Raw genomic sequence first — 16,426 nt, forward strand, 5'->3', positions numbered from 1 at the left:
TTTTCTGTATAGGTGTTTGTTCTTGCTGTTGTTAAGATTCTTTATCTATGTGTCTGGTCATCTTTGGTTGTTGTTATTCAGACATGCTATGCCATTCAGTTTTATGCTGCCTTTTCACATATTACTATATGTTCATTAGACATTACACCAGGGGTCCTCAAACTTTTTAAACATGGGGCCGGTGCGCGGATGAAGTAGCAGGCAGTCATCTGCGGCTGCTTGGTTTCACCCTCCAACCCCCGGCGGGGTGTTCTGTAAATACCAGGGGCCAGAGTGAGGACTCTGGGGGGCCGTATCTGGCCCGTGGGCCATATTTTGAGGACCCCTGCATTACACTTTAAGAAAATATAGTTGTATATATACACCACATCTCCAGATCTGAACAGATACACAGAAAAGACTGCATCACTGTTGGATTTTGTTAAGATGTGTCAAAATACTGTTTAGCTCTTTATGCTTTAATGTTCATTTTATACCCTTGCTCAGCCTTTAAACTGTGCTATCCAGTTTCTGGAGTATAATGTGTATGTATAGCTGCTCCAACCGCCACAGTTGCCATTGTCTCCCAGTAGTATGGCCTTCCTATCTTTCTACATTTTTGCTTGTACTTTTTGAAATCATGTGCAATTTGCTTGGCAAGGACAACATCCCAGAAACAAAGCATGTCCAGGGAACCACTATCAGGTACTGCACAGTCTGTTTCCAAGTAGGCTATTTCCAAGCAACTGAGTGGAATAGCCCTGAGCTGCATCCAGAATAGGATTTGCCAGAGAACTATGCTGCTCCACAAAAGGCATGATCCCAGATTATCATTTAGTGTGGTTTGCCTTATAGCAATACGGGAATTATATTCACCAATAGTTATTCCTTAGAAAAAAATATTTTAATAAATTGCCATTACTTTTTCTTTTTAAATTTAAGAAATTTGCCTGTAATTAGGACTCCTTTTTTTATGTTTTGCTGTCAGAGATTGCACGTGAACTTTACTATTTTTTATCCCTGGTAAAGACATTTTTCTGCAGACTGGGAGTACAGGTTCCAAACAAAATAAACCACATTGACAGTATATCAAAAATCATGAAAGTATAGCACTGAAAGTTTTTGTCTCATTTGCTTATAAAATTGTTTTTAAGAAATAGAAAAACACCCTAAATTTGATTATTTTGATAAAAACATAGCTTCTGTTTTAATGCTTAACTAGTGTATGACTAAGTGCTGATGTTATTAAAAATGTTCTTAGGCATATAGCATTACTCAATTATTTGAGATATTTATGAATTTTGAACTCAATATCAATCGTTGCTATGTGCATCATTACAAGCCATGCCAGTAAAAAAGGTTAGGGATTACATTTTTACTTCCTCTGAAAAATAAATGAGATGCTTAAGTTAATAATATTTTTAACTCAACTTGTGATCAAGTTTTGGAATAATTATAAATGAGTTTATTGTAAGATCTTTGGTTATCTTTTGTATGTATTGCCTTACTTTCTTCATAGAGTATATAGAGCTCTTTTACCTTTAAAAGTTCTAAATCGTTGCCCTGTCTGTTATAACTAAACTCAGTTTTCTTGTATGCATAATTTAAGCATGCTTATTTAACAATAGATGCAAATAGGCAAACTATATCAGAGAAACCAAACCCTGTCTGAAAATAATCATAGAGAAGTGTCATCTATGGTTTCTCGGCTCTCAGTCTTTGCTTAATGTCTACCGATGGTCACTGCTGGATACATGGGACTGGCCTAGGTGGATGTTTGATCTGATCATGTGTTTATTCCTTAATGCTTATGATATTTCTAAAACAAAATGTAATGCAAAACCTAAGGGTTGGGTTATCAGAAACATTAAAATAACTGCAGAATATTGTTCCCATTCATTTAAATCAGTCTTTTTATACCAAAACCGAGTCATGTACATTAAAATCTAATTACAGTCCAGACATAGTTTTCAAAATCCAGCTGTCGGGCATTTTCTCATTTCTTACAGCAGTTGTGATTAGCTTTATGTATTGTATCTCTACTTTCTGCTTTATTCCCATTCTTGTACTTTAATACACTTTATAATTCATTCCCATAGCAACAGAAGTACCCTGGCACCAACATAAAATATTTTTGAAATGCTTTCTCCACTAATGTGTACCATCTGTATGTTCAGGACTGTTATTTCATGATAAATCATTAACTGGATTTATGAACTCTCATACAGAAACTGAATTGTTAAATTATTTCACTGTTTGGTTTTTTTCCTTTTCTTTGTGACTTATTTAAGTGTCATCTTCTCTTGTTTTCTTTCTAGAGGGTCTGAATCCTGACAACATTAGACAAGCCTCAGAGCAGCTGAAGAGCCGCTGGATTGAGTTCTGTCAGTTGCTGAGTGAAAGACTGGCATGGCTGGAGTACCAAAATAACATCATTGACTTTTACTCCCAGCTGCAGCAACTGGAGCAGACAGCAGTTACTGCAGAAAACTGGCTGAAAGCACAACCCACACCAACAGCAGATCCTCTTTCAGTGAAAACTCAGTTGGAAAAATGCAAGGTTAGAGATTCTTCTCCAAGTTTTTATGTGATACTGTACTTCATAGGTGTTCCAACATGGGGTCAGATTATGACCTACACTATTTCAAAAAAATAGTTGAAAATTGACTTTCCAAGGTAACTGTTGAAAACATTTATTCAAGGAAAGGAAAGACTGCTGAAGAAATCAAGAGGCAATGGAACCTAGCATATGGATATTTAAAACTCTGCCCCAATTACTTACTTATTAAGATACTTAGATACCTAAAGCCAGTGAACTATGCCCCTAAGTTTTTTTTTTTTATTATTTTATTATTTTTTTTTTTTGTCCCTGTAGCAATCTGTGTCTTTGGTTCTTCATCAAGAAATTGTTTCCCATCACCTCTGGATGAGAAACATCCACCCATAAGGAGCTGGGCCAGTAAAAATGGTCTTCATGGTCAAGTCCAAAATTCTGATATTGCATACCCTTGCTACATACCCTGCATTTTGATGCAGGGTGGATTGTGTAGGCGAGTGAAGGAATATTCTTCTGTCATCATATGGCAGAATTTGTACAAAAATGGTAGCACTAATTCATTTACTCTTCTCCCTAAATGTTTTCATTCATGTACTGTACCATCATAGAAAGTTGCTTATCTCTTTTATTGTAGACAGTCCTGTGGGTGGGGATTACTTACAAGATAATATCGTTTGAGAGCAATATTTTGAGATATAGTAATGAATTATAAATTGCGTGACTTGTAGAAATTTAACTTTATGAAATCTCTGGCTCCAGAGGCTCAGAAACTGAAAGCAACATTTTAAACCCAAATTTAGATCTATGCTATTACTTCTATTTTAAAGCATTTCCAAGCTGGCATTATGCTTATGGAGGTTCTCTATTTTCTTGCAGAAAGCTTCTTAAAGCAGCTTTACTATGAACTGTACACTTGGCTTACTTTCCTCATTTCTTTTTATTTAGTAGTTGCAAGTGTCATAGTGTGTACAAGGTCTCCTGAAGGTATAACAGCACAACCTCATTGCTCGGTACAGGTTCTTGAGGAGAAGTGGAGAGAGAGGTGCTGATCTCTTCTCCCTGGGATACAGCACCCAGAAACACCGGAATGGTTCAAAGCTGTGCCAGGGCAGGTTTAGTCTGGACATTAGGAAGCCTTTCTTTACTGAGAGGGTAGTCAAACACTGGAACAGGCTTCCTAGAGAGGGAACTGGTCTATGCCCCAAGCCTGGCAGTGTTTAAGAGACATTTGGACAGTGCCCTTAATAACATGCTGTAACTTGGTCAGCCCTGAAGTGGTCAGGCAGTTGGACTAGATGATCCTTGTAGGTTCTTTTCAGCTGAAATATTCCATTCCATTCCATACCATTCCATTCTCAACCTGGAATATGTTACTGTGAAGCTGCTAGAAATCACTTCATCACTCCTTTTCTGCTTTATGTTATTTAGCATGTACATAATCTAACAGAGGTGGGTCCAGGATTATGGGACATTTGGAGGTTTTATCTTCCTAGCTCCACATGATAAGGATGCTCCTTAGGCATGGGATTTTAATGTACAATCTATGTCATTTTCTTTGAGCATTATAGTACTAACATGATAATGTCATGTGAAAGTGACTTTAAGCAGTGGTATCAATCAACAATCCTATTGGGAGCAGAGGTATCGATATGTGAGAAAAAATTAAGAATGTTTAATTTGTTCTTACTGTGATGTAGTTGGAAGCAAAACAGTTGTGTAATGTGCATGGAAACAGAGGTGATTTCATGACACTAGTGATTTTATTTGTGGGACAGATGTATCTTGGTTTTTTTGTTCAAACATACAGGACGAAATCATCCGAATGTCAACCCTTCAGCCTCAAATTGAACGGCTAAAGGCTCAAAGTCAAGTGCTCAAAGAGAAAGAACAAGGACCAGTGTTTCTAGATGCTGACCTTGCTGCTTTTACCAGCCATTTCAAACAAATACTTGCCGACATGCACACCAGAGAAAAGCGGCTACAGACCAGTAAGTGTTCGTGGCAAGAAGTCAATTTGCCTGAATAGTGTACAAAGCATAGGCATATGTATTTTGCTTTCCTGCTTTTGTATTTGTTTTTGTCATGCTAAACCAATAGTACAATTTAGTACAATTGAATTAGTCTTTCAGAAATTATCGGTTCGTTATATATTTTATATTAATAGAAAAACAAGGGAAGGTACACTATTCAGAAGCAAAGGTTATATACTCAGTGTAGTTCTAGCACCAGATCTCTTGTTAGCGTGTTTATGGACAGATTCAGTGATATATTTTGGCAACATAAAACTGTCTTTGTTTGGTTGGGCTGTAAGACAGAGTTGTCCACATCTGTCAGTAGAGAGGAGAGAGAGTTTAATTGCAGAAGTGAATCTGCTCTAGATTTTCAAAGAATAGAAATTTAACTCCATAAAGCTTATCAAAGACAGTAGCTACTTTAGGGTATCTAGTTTTTCTTCATGTAATGAACTGTTCCTTTTTTGCAACACAGAATATGTGACTGCTAGTTATAACATTATTTACAATATTTTTAATAAAACGCACTTCTCAAAAGGGGGGAAATGCCATATCAAAATAGAAATTTTGATTCAAAATAGAAATGCCATATCAAAATTGACTTTATTCCTTAATAAATTACATAGCACATCAGTGGCTACTGTACACTTTCTGTATTTGATTATGAAATTAAAAATAAAGCATTGGACAAAAAAATATAAACGTAATTTTTCTCAACAGCGAAGAGATTATTTGCCCCTTAAACCAGTATCTCCAAATGACTGTACTGTTTTGAAATCAGACATAGTGCTAGCTCCTTCTAGTGGATCTTTATAGTATTCCTCCTAATTTCTTTCATGGAGAGGTTTGGATTTTATTTCAAGAACACTGCATTATTGGGCTGCTGTGGTTATTTCACACATGCACACACATGCCAACTGAAGAGTTGATAATGCATAGCAGAACTGGAGAAATAAAATGCAAGTGTGCCATAGCAAATGATGAAAGAATGAGCTGGAGAAATTTAGTACTAAGGAGCGTATTGTGTATTCATGACTCTAAAGTCATGACATAAAATGGGAAAGGTTTAAAAACTATTAATGCCACATTGTTTTATATGCTGAAATCTGTTACCATTGTGCCATCAGGAAGATGTGGTAAATGCTATCTTCTTTATGATTTCTTCTATAGCTAATTTTGTGTAAATGCTGGTTTTGTCTCACCTAATTTTACTATAGAGAGACCTCATGAACTAACCAGGTGGGTAGCCCTGTAAGATGAGTAGTGTTTGCTGCCTGAACTGTAGTGGCACAAAGCAGGACCTTTGGTGAAGTTCTTGCTTGATGTATCTGTGCATTCCCACCCCTGTGCTGCAGTATGTGCCTCCAGTGCCCTGGCAAGCTGCAGGGGCAGCTGCCCTGAAGTGGCAGCATTGAACAGGCTGGGGAGAACCTCCTGAACTGCTAGAGAGCAGAAGTCCCTGAATCAGTATTTTATGGAGCCCTGGTCAGTTATTATTTTAAGTGACTGCTCTGCATCACAGGTGCTTCATCTCAAATGCTTCAGCTGTCAGGATGAGGCTGTTTTAGCAGATTAAGTACATACCTGTAGTGATATTTTAAGTGAGATTATTATGTCAATCATACATTATCCTCAAAAATTTTATGCACTATTTTATCCAAAGTGATACCTTTCTTTCATAAGACTGCTTTAGATCTGAACGATCATGCTTTGGATACTGTGTTAGGTCTAATCCCATTTTAGGAAAGTCTTATGAATCAAAAAATGTGTAAAAAACCCTGAAGCTGAAGCACAGAAATTTGTCTCAGTCTGAGTTTCTTCTGCTTTCATCAGTGATTGTTTTTCTACTGATAAACAGATGGAGAAAAGGCTGTATCCCATGTCTTTATTTTTGCTTTAGTTTAATAGAAAATGTTGAAATACTGCTAAAGCATTTTAGATATTTTAATGTTTTATTTGCATAAATTATTTGCAATTATTTTCTATAAATAGAAGAATTTACTAAACACTGAATGGTGTTTTACAGATCAGTGGTAGTAGTTCCTCCTTTTTTCTTCCTGTTTTTTGGTGGGGTTTTTTTGGTTTTGGTGTTTTGGGTTTCTTTCCTAATTTCCTAATAGTAATTTCCATTACTTTTTAGGTATTCTGTTGTTTTCCAAGGGAAAGTTTTCCCTCAAATAAGTTTTCTCTAGTTCTAGGAGGTTTTCTCCCTCAAATACTTTTTGTTTGGGTTTTGCTGGGGTTTTCTGAGGATGGAGGTGGTATTGGTTGGGTTTTTTTTAGATTCAAGAGTGTTTGGTAGTTTCCCTGTGCTGTACAGATTTCTTAGTAAAATATTGTTAAGGATTAACTCAGATTTTCTCAGATGTTTTTCTCTATGATTTGATTAGCATTTCCAGTTGTGAATCCAAATTTAAAGCCAATTCTAAAACCTTCTTATTTGTTTTTTCACTGCTTTATGTTGTTTATGAAAGAATTACCACCTCATAAAATATGAAGAAATGTGACCTCACTGTTCTTACTTTATAGTATGTCTGTATATCCATAGGTAAATGACCCTTTTGAAGATGATGTATCCATCATTCCAGCTCTCCTTTCTCCGCAGATACATTCAGAGTAATTTCTAGAATACTGGTATACAGGAAAAGTAGAGGTCAGGCACGCTTCAGACTGTTCAGTAATGTAAACAAGGGGGTAAAACGGACAATCACAGTGATAATTTAGATATAAATAATGTGATTTCCCAAGGAAATTCTTAGTTTTACAATTGTCCTGGTGAAGAATGAGGAATTCAGCTTTGTATTTACTTGTCTTGAAGTTAACTGCTGCTGTCAGAGAGATTTCTAGAGAGCAGCCGGTCGGCCTCCCGTTCCCCCTCAGCCCAGGGAGAGCGGTCAGTCAGTGCCAGGGAAGCGGATACTCCCTGGTTCAAACTGCTTCCCAGGTGGCAGCTGATTCATTCCAGCGTTCCTCTGGCTCTGTGACTGAACTAAGCATCATTAAGGTGCCTCAAGTTTGTGTTCTTGCTTTAGTGAACTCTTATCCATTCATGCTCCTCAGTGAGATGTATGTTTTCAATTGGACAAGACTCTTCAGAGGGGATTTGGGGAGTGTCATTAGATTTTTAGAAGTAAATTTAAAGGAAAAAGCTTTTGTGACAAGTGGAATTAAGACTATAAAGATGGATGCAGCAAAGGAAAAGTCAAAGTTATTTCCACATTTCTCTGCTTCATAAATTCATGCACTGTGCTTTCCATTCAAATTCTGAATCTACACTTGCAGAATCAGTAATTCCCAAAGGTGAAGTCATCAACATAATCATTGTTGTTTTTATTATTATTATTAGTAGTAGTAGTGATGAATTATTCATCTGCATTCAGATGATGTCTCCTATTTATTTCAAGAAGGACTTTAGAATGTTTTTGCCTTCTACATCATCTCAAGATTCACTAGACCTTTTATTTACTCACCCCATGCTTACAGTCACTTCGCACTTACACCACTTTTCCCCCTAATCTGCTAGTACAATATCTTAAAGAGGGTTGCATTACAGAGATTTCATGCAAATCAGTCTTGGCATAATTTTATAAGGCAACAAACCACAGTAACCATAACATCTGGAGTTTTATTCTGTCATTTGTCTGCTTTTGCTTGAACTTTGAACTGCTTATTTTGATGCTCTAAGTATCTTAGAGACAGGTGATAAGTGACAGTGAAATTGTTATGATATGTATAATCATCTCTCACAAATCATTGAGTACTCGAAGAACAAAAATTTTAAGCAAGTGTCCTATAAATTTCGTAACTGTAAACTTTTCTTAAGACCTGACCTGAACTATGATTTAGTAGCAATAATATTCATTGCTGTTTGGTTTTGAGTCATTGTTTGCTTAACTTTCTTTGAATGTGCCTTTTGAGCTGAAGATACAGTTCAGATGTGTGAGAGAAAATATTATTTTTTACAAGTAGCATGCAAGTAATTTCATTTTTCTTCTGCACCCATTTCCTGTGGTAATTTTTCCCCACCTGTATTTAAATAAAGAATGAAAGGAGGAAGCAGCCTGTGAAATTAATGTGTATGAGGTAACATCCTCTGCTCTGTAGGTCACTTCATCCTTTTCCTCCATGGTAAAAATGAAAATTTATGAGAATGGGAAATAAAGCCACCTAAAAAAAAATTGTGTCTTTACAAGATATTTACTGTTATATTAGATCTTGTAGAACTGGAGAAGGGCTTCCCTTCTGTTTCTTTTAAATGCTTAATAGATGAAAGTTGGAAGTGTTCAAGCACTTGCACAACCTTAATTATGTATTATACAAGAATCCTTATGTTTCTACTTTGAGAGTTTCTGGTGAAAGATGTGGGAGAAGGGAATCACAGATTTTATGAAGTCATCAATATACAGACTTTGATTAATAGCTTCAAGTATTTGTATTTACAAAATAAGCAAAAGAAAGATGTGAGAAAATCAGCATGGTTTTAAACTGCAGTTACTACTGAGGAGCTTTATATTGGAAATACATGCAGTTCAATCTATTTCATTCATTTTTGGGTGTAAGTTTTTAATAAAATTATTCCATAGATTATATTTATTGCCTTTCTTTTTTCACAGTGATGTAATGAACAGTTGGATTTGTCCTGACTATAGAAGAGAGATACACATTACACCATATTCATTGTGATTTGATAGTTGTCGAGATGATTGTATTCTCATTTCAATTCTGATCTGGGGAAAAAAAAAATTGATGACTGGAAAATCTGGTCATGAAAAGGAAGCTGTGAGGGGGAAAAAAATACTTATTTGGAAAGCTGTTTTTACATGTTTAAATATCTCTACTTACTAAAAATATATCCTAGACAAATTCCTATCTGCACATTGTATTTCCAAATTTAAGCACTGCCTCTAAAATGAATATGCAAGTGTGAATGTACTTGCTTGCCAGTTCTCAAGGGTGGATAATATTAGTCACACCAAAATGCATTCCCTAGAATTGGAACAGTAATGCAGCAAAATTTTCCAATTATGGGAAGGGAAATGTATTCTGCTATTTCACAGGGACATATTTGTATTTCCCTTCTGTGATATTTTGTTAGAGTTCTGTCGTGGGCCTAGTTTACCTATAGCTTGTGTCATGGGCATGTTATATGTTTCTGACTACAAATTCACGATTTTTTTTTGTCGTATAGCAGAATCCATATTAATTCACTGTGCTTATCATGTGAACCTTAATCCACAAACATTAGTATCACAAAGCAAATTTTAGGATAAAAATAAACAGGTCTGGATGTGTGTTTATGTTATGAGCATGGAGAATTTAGAGATCCATACTGCCCACAGAGAGACAATAATTGTTTTTGTTTAGACAGCTAAAATTAAGTAAGGTGAATCCCACTATAGGAGTTAGACTGGATTCTCACCATTGGCACCATGAACTGAAAAAAACAATATAGGTTCATCATAAGTGTCATGCAAAAAGATGTTAATATGCTTCCTTGTGGATAAAAATGTTGACACATTGTCTATCTTAAAAAAAAAAATAAAAAAATAAAAAATAAAACTACCAAAAAACAATCATCACACCACTACCACCTGAAAAAAGCCCTAAACCCAACAAGCCCTCAGAACTCTAACTAGGCAAAAGGCATTGAAAACTAATTTTTCACTACTAGTAGTCTTGAAAAGTGAAATTGGAAAACTATTTTTTCACTGAACTTTTTTAAATGGAATATTTAATAACCAACTTGGAAAGCTACCAAACTGATGAAATCAACATCTGTGATCCCTCTTGAACTCTCATTTAATCCTTCTTATAGTAGAGAACATAAATCATTAAAATAGGACAAAGCATTTGCAGCGTTTGCATGGTTTTAAAATTACTATTATTATTGGCAGACTTGCAAGATAAGAGTTTCATGCAGTTTGGTGGAGTATGCTGTAACAGCATATCTTGTGTTTTTACCTGTTCAGAGGTGCCCTTCACTGCTAAGAATGTAGCCATTTTTTTAATATAGCTGCTTGAATTCATACTTTAGTCCTAAGATTTGTTTTTCATTTAAATAAGAAATGTATTTATAGAAGTAAAACATTACATAACAATACTGAACTCTATTTCATATTTCTAAATAAAATTGAAGTTTAAGAATTGTATACTCCTTTAACATTTCTGAGCTGTTGAAATTATATCTCCCTTCATTTGGAGTGATGTGTTTAGATGCATGTTCTATTCTAAACTAGGAATTGCTTGGATTAAATCAGTCAAAGACAGTACAAGTCTCACTAAGGAACAAAAAACATATAAAATGCTATTTGATGAGATGGGAAATGTTTGTTTTCTGTGTTTCCAAGAATGTATTAGTACTACTTTCTGTGTAAAGAAAATACATCACAGAGGAAAAAAATTTTGTCTTTCTTGGTACCCAAGTATTTTGTAAATCCCCAGATGTGTGTGATAGATAGATCAGGCAAGATTTATATGAGGAAAGTATGCCATACAAAGCACGCAGTCTATAAGACAGAGTTTAAATTGCCCTGATTTTCGTATGTTGTTGTGATGCCTAACTGAAAATATTAGGGTTTTTTTCAAGCAGCATTCTGTTGATCAGCTAAAAAAATAGGTTAAAATCCGAAGTACCTTCTGCCAAGCATTGCTGTGTGAGAATGTAAGCAAGCTTGCACTTAAAAACTTTGTGTTGTTTGTCAAAATTGCTTTTTGTCCAGTTATGTAATTTTTCAGTACAGTTCTTTCTGAAACACCAGAGGCATACAGGAGGTAGGAATAGGTGTAACATTTTTTTCACCTTTTATATACTTCATTGTTATGTGGTGCAAGTTGGAAATGTTTCATTTCCAACCAGGCACGTTATTTGTCTGTTCTTTTTCCAGTAAGTATAGAAGCAACTGTTGTTGAGGGCAGAGGGAATATCTCTGCTAATGAGTTGCTCATGTGTATGCCAGATGTTGTCTATTTACAGCAGCTGTAATGTTGGCACAATAAGCACAGTTAAATAAAATAAAACTTTAATGCTGAAAAAAGATTAATTTTCTAAGCTTTGAACAGATGTCTTGAACAGAACATTTTACTTGAACAGAAACATTAAACACACAAACATGGACCATAAAAGGGAATGCTGTTTCTTACTGCTTTTCTGCAATATGAATTTGGGTTAAGTACGATGATTTGCCTGTGAATCTCTAAACACACATTTTTAGACTACTTGTCTTGGCTATAGAAGTTGCCATGTGACCTATAACTAGCAAGTCAAATGACACACAACTGATAAAATGGCAGAGATATCATAAACATTAGAACAAGCGTATTCATTCTTCAAAAGTTTTCTGCTTCCACAAATTTTGGAAAAATCTGACATCGACATACTGGCCCAGTTGCTCGGTCTTTTATCTAACACTTTTCAGAAAAAAAAAGAAAAAGCACAAATTTATTTAATTTCTGTCCTTTTTCTTTCCCATTGAATAAAGTTTTTGACAGTTTGCCTCCTGCACACTACAAAGAGAGAATGAACACTGTACTTCTGTGGATCCAACAGTCAGAAACTAAACTTTCCATGCCTGAGGTTGCAGTTGCTGAATATGAAATCATGGAGCAGAGACTCAGGGAGCTCAAGGTGAGTGGTCAGGCTGGGGGCGAATGCCTCAAATGAAAGGTTTAGAGGAAGAAATCCTTAGTTGTCATGAGTTTGCTGAAGCTTATGGATCTTGAGGGAATTATACCTGTTATGGTTTTAGGCAAGGTGTTGTGGAGACGGTGGATGCTTGATTGTAATGATTCCTAAAGTTGAAGGACTGAAAGTGTTCTTCACCATTGAAACTGCTTTTATAAAATATTGAACATGTTAAGGAAAAGCCTTTGTTTGTCCTCATGATATATAAAATATTACTCTGATGATAGCTCTGGTAGTTAAGTATAGATTTAGCTCATGTCATTTCCCAGTGCTGACATGGGAATGATTGTGAATTGCAAAATGCAGCATGGACTTTGTCAGATTTCCTGTCAAATTTACAAGCAGACACAAATATGGAACAAGTTTTGCCAGTGGCTACAAACCTTCCCTGCATTTCACTGTTTGATAATTGTTCTACTGTTGGATGGCTAATAAGCATGTTTGATGCAACTATTAATGCACATTCAGAAATAAAAAAGTATAGAACAAAAGATAGTGCAGCAAATTTGGGCTAAGAATTGCAAAAGTTTTGAGAAGTTATCAAAAACGTTAAATCATAGAGGCAGTTCTAAGTTTATCTTTTTTTTTTCCCAGCATACTCTGATTCTTTTGAAAGTGGAATAATTAAGGCCATAGTAAATTCTTACCTCAAATTAACGAAGTGTATGTGGATCACCTCTATTAACAGAGATAAACCCCTCTGGTTATATTCTCAGTTCAACTAAAATTTCTACTTTCTAGTTTGAGAAGAACAGAGAAAAAATTGTTTTAGCAAAGGTGACCTACATTTATAGTTTTAACTTCTTTCTTCAGCAGTCTCACCTGTGTTTGTGAAACAAAGAGAATTTGCTTCTTATTCATAGGCTCTACAAAGTTCTCTGCAAGAGCAGCAAAAAAACCTGAACTATCTCAGCACAACTGTGGAAGATCTGTCCAGGAAAGCCCCTGCAGAAGTCAGCCAAAAATATCGATCAGAGATTGAGGTGGTCCTTGGCCGCTGGAAGAAATTATCAGCACAGCTGGTGGAACATTGTCAGAAACTTGAGGAGCTTATGACCAAACTCCAGCGATTCCAGGTTAACCAAACTTTTTCAGCCTCAACTGCTATGTGGTGGCTTGTGGCTGCGGGACTAGCACAGAACACATACACCTCAAGAAAGTAACACCAAAGTGAAATATCAAAACACTACATAAAATGTATTAAAATGTTCACTTGATTTTGGAGGGTCCAAGATTTTACTTTGAAATCTGATTTTGTGGCTTTCTGCCTATGTTGTTTCAATAGCAAAACTTATGTTTTATTTCAATGAAATTGCTACTAAATATTCCTCTAGTTACCTTTTTTGATATAGCTGAAGTACTTTTTCATGCAGCTGAAGCAGCTGTAACCATATTGACTTTAATGGATTGACTTATATAATTAAAGTCATTTGAAATATGGTAATATCTTGGGAGCAGATAACAGAAAGCAGAAGTGTATCTGACTTACACAATTGCGTGAATATCAGGTATTTGGAATGATGGCATTGGAACCTTACACTGTTTCTCTCAATGGGAGTATCTCCTATTTATATGTGTTTATAAATCACATGTATCAGCATTACAGGGGATGTCTATGACTTAGATGTTATAATATTTAAAATGTCCATTATTATCATATTCCTGTTCTATTTCTATAGAATTTCAAGGGACAGGTTTCAGAGGAAATAAGATCAACTAGTCACAAAAATGAAGAAAGTATTTTTAATTTTTTTATACGTTTTTCTCTCCTCACCCCCATGCAAATGAGCACTTGAATATTCATGGGATATACTGCAATGAAAATTCTGAATATTGAGATCCTGTAGCCATACTCAAAGCTGTGTTCTTATAGTGTGTTTCCTCTCAGTGTTGTGTCTCTGTATTTCTTCTATTTACAACACCAAATATTTGTGTCCTGGGTCTTGGTTTGCTGGTAGCAGAACATGATACATGATTAACTCCATGTGAATTATAATACAATAGCATGTGAACTGTAGTTGTTATTTTCAGCTTAGTTCAATAGAGTTGTCTGCTCAGGAATAAATTTTCTGGAAAAGTGTTCTTGCATTTCTTTTGTAGAGGGAAAAAAAAATAGAAGAAAAGTACTGATTATTTTGTTACTCTTAATCAGTTTTTAGATAGGCAAAATGGACCAAAAAAGAGGAAATATTTTATCAGTGCCATTTATAATTTCACTACTGAAGTGCCACATTGCTCTAAATTGTAATTTTGGCTCTGTAGCTGCATCTCTGTTGTTTGAAGCTGGCCATGAAATGAAGTTTAATGGTATGGTGGGATAACTTTGGTCAGCAACCAGATGCCCCAGCTGCTCTCTCACTCCCTGTCCTTAGCAGGACAGGGGTAGAAGATAGGACAGAAAAGCTCTTGGACTGAGATGAAGACAGGGAGACTGCTTATCAGTTACCATCATAGGCAAAACAGACACAACTTGGGAAAAATTAAATTAGATTTGGGTAGTGAGAAACAAACACGAAAATTAAAACAACACCTCTGCCCCTTCCTCTTTTTCCTAGTCTGAACTCCGTTGCTTTACTCTTGTTCCCTTGCTTACCAAGGGGCACAGGGGAATGGGGAACAGGAGCTGTGGTCAGTCCATAACAGTTCCTCTCTGCTGTTCCCTCCTCTTCATTATTTTCCCCTGCTCCAGCGTGGGTCCTCCCACAGGCTGCAGTCCTTCAGGAACTATCTGCTCCTGTCTGCAACTCCCCATGGGCTGCAGCTTCCTTTAGGGCACATCCATCTGCACTGGCATGGGGTCTTCCGTGGGCTGCAGGTGGATATCTGCTCCACCATGGCCCTCCACGGGCTGCAGGGAGGGAACCTGTGTCACCATGGTCTTCACCATACGCTGCAAGGGAATCTCTGCTCTGGTGTATGGAACACTTCTCCCTCATTCTTCACTCAGCCTGGTGTCTACAGGGATGTTTCTAAATTTTTTTCTGTCCTACTTTGTGTGCCTGGCATTTTTGCCCTTTCTTAACTGTATTATCACAGAGGCATCACTAGCTAACCATGGGGTCAGCTCCGTCCTGTGGTGGGTCCATTCGAGGCAGCTGCAACTGGCTGTGTGCAGCGCTGGGCAGCACTGGGCCTCTCCTCACACAGGCCACATCTGCTACCAAAACCTTGCCACATAAACCCAATATAAATAGGAAAACTGGAAAGTGGTTTTATCAATAGTATAATGAAATATGTGCAACTGCACAAAACATAGCAATACACTTAAAAGGAGAGAGTCCTGAGCATCATGATCATCCTCGGTACAGCATGTATTTTTTTAGCTATGTGAGCCTTTACATTTATTGCTGAAGTCACTGTAGTACACAGGTAATATAAAAGTCATTGTCATTTCAACTCCTTGAATGACTTCCAGACGATTATTTTAGCTGTTGCGATTTATGGAATGTGTCAGCATGGGATACGATGAAATCAGTGTGGATAAATAAAATGCATTTACAGTCTGATTAAAAATGCAAGTCATACATTCAATCTTCATTGGTAGCTGGAAACTGATCTCTTTTTAAGTAAATCCCATCAGATCTATATTTTGCAGTATTAATGAGCTATACTTAAAGTATTCTTTTAAAGGTATTAAAGTTTCATCATGAATTCTGAACTATTTTTACTGACTGATAATGGAATTCTCAGTAGACACTTAAACAGTGTTTTGGTAATTGCCATTCTGAAGTATACTGATAATTTCTGTATTATTATTGTTATTAAGTCCGTCCATTTTCCATGGTAGCCTGTTGCTATTAAATTTATCAAGCATATTAGGAAAATGTTCCCTTTGGTTATCTATCTTGTAATAGTTGCTAAGGCTTTTATGTACACATTTTAGGGCACAGTCTGTATTCTAATGAAATGTCCTTTTTTTGTGCTTTAATTCAACTTTGCATTCAGCATATAACATCGATATGTACTTCACTGTTGATGAAAACAGTTTGATGAACAAATGCTTTATAATTTGCCTTTCAAATTTTTTGCCATTTTTAACTTTTATTTTAACATGTGCATCTAACTGTTTATCTAAGGTGGCATTTTAAGGTAATTGTAAGTGACATATCTTTCTAAATTTATTCTGCCTTTCAAGGTATTAGATTTTCTATGTAATATTGACTGGGGCTAGTAGCATTCCTTCTTTTTAAACATTTG

General features: G+C 36.0%; 1 protein-coding gene across 11 annotated transcripts in view; it reads left to right on the forward strand.

Moving 5' to 3' along the window:
• The window catches only part of DMD (dystrophin), a 1,162,034-nt gene that overhangs the window by 433,342 nt on the left and 712,266 nt on the right, over positions 1 to 16,426 (forward strand). For all 11 annotated transcript variants that reach the window (XM_056326975.1, XM_056326977.1, XM_056326978.1 and 8 more), the window contains 4 exons: positions 2,298 to 2,539; positions 4,344 to 4,524; positions 12,027 to 12,172; positions 13,093 to 13,305. In XM_056326975.1, the coding sequence (XP_056182950.1) occupies positions 2,298 to 2,539; positions 4,344 to 4,524; positions 12,027 to 12,172; positions 13,093 to 13,305 (782 nt within the window). The remainder of the gene's footprint in view (positions 1 to 2,297; positions 2,540 to 4,343; positions 4,525 to 12,026; positions 12,173 to 13,092; positions 13,306 to 16,426) is intronic.

Source organism: Falco biarmicus, chromosome 2, assembly GCF_023638135.1.
Source record: "Falco biarmicus isolate bFalBia1 chromosome 2, bFalBia1.pri, whole genome shotgun sequence".
NCBI lineage: Eukaryota > Metazoa > Chordata > Aves > Falconiformes > Falconidae > Falco > Falco biarmicus.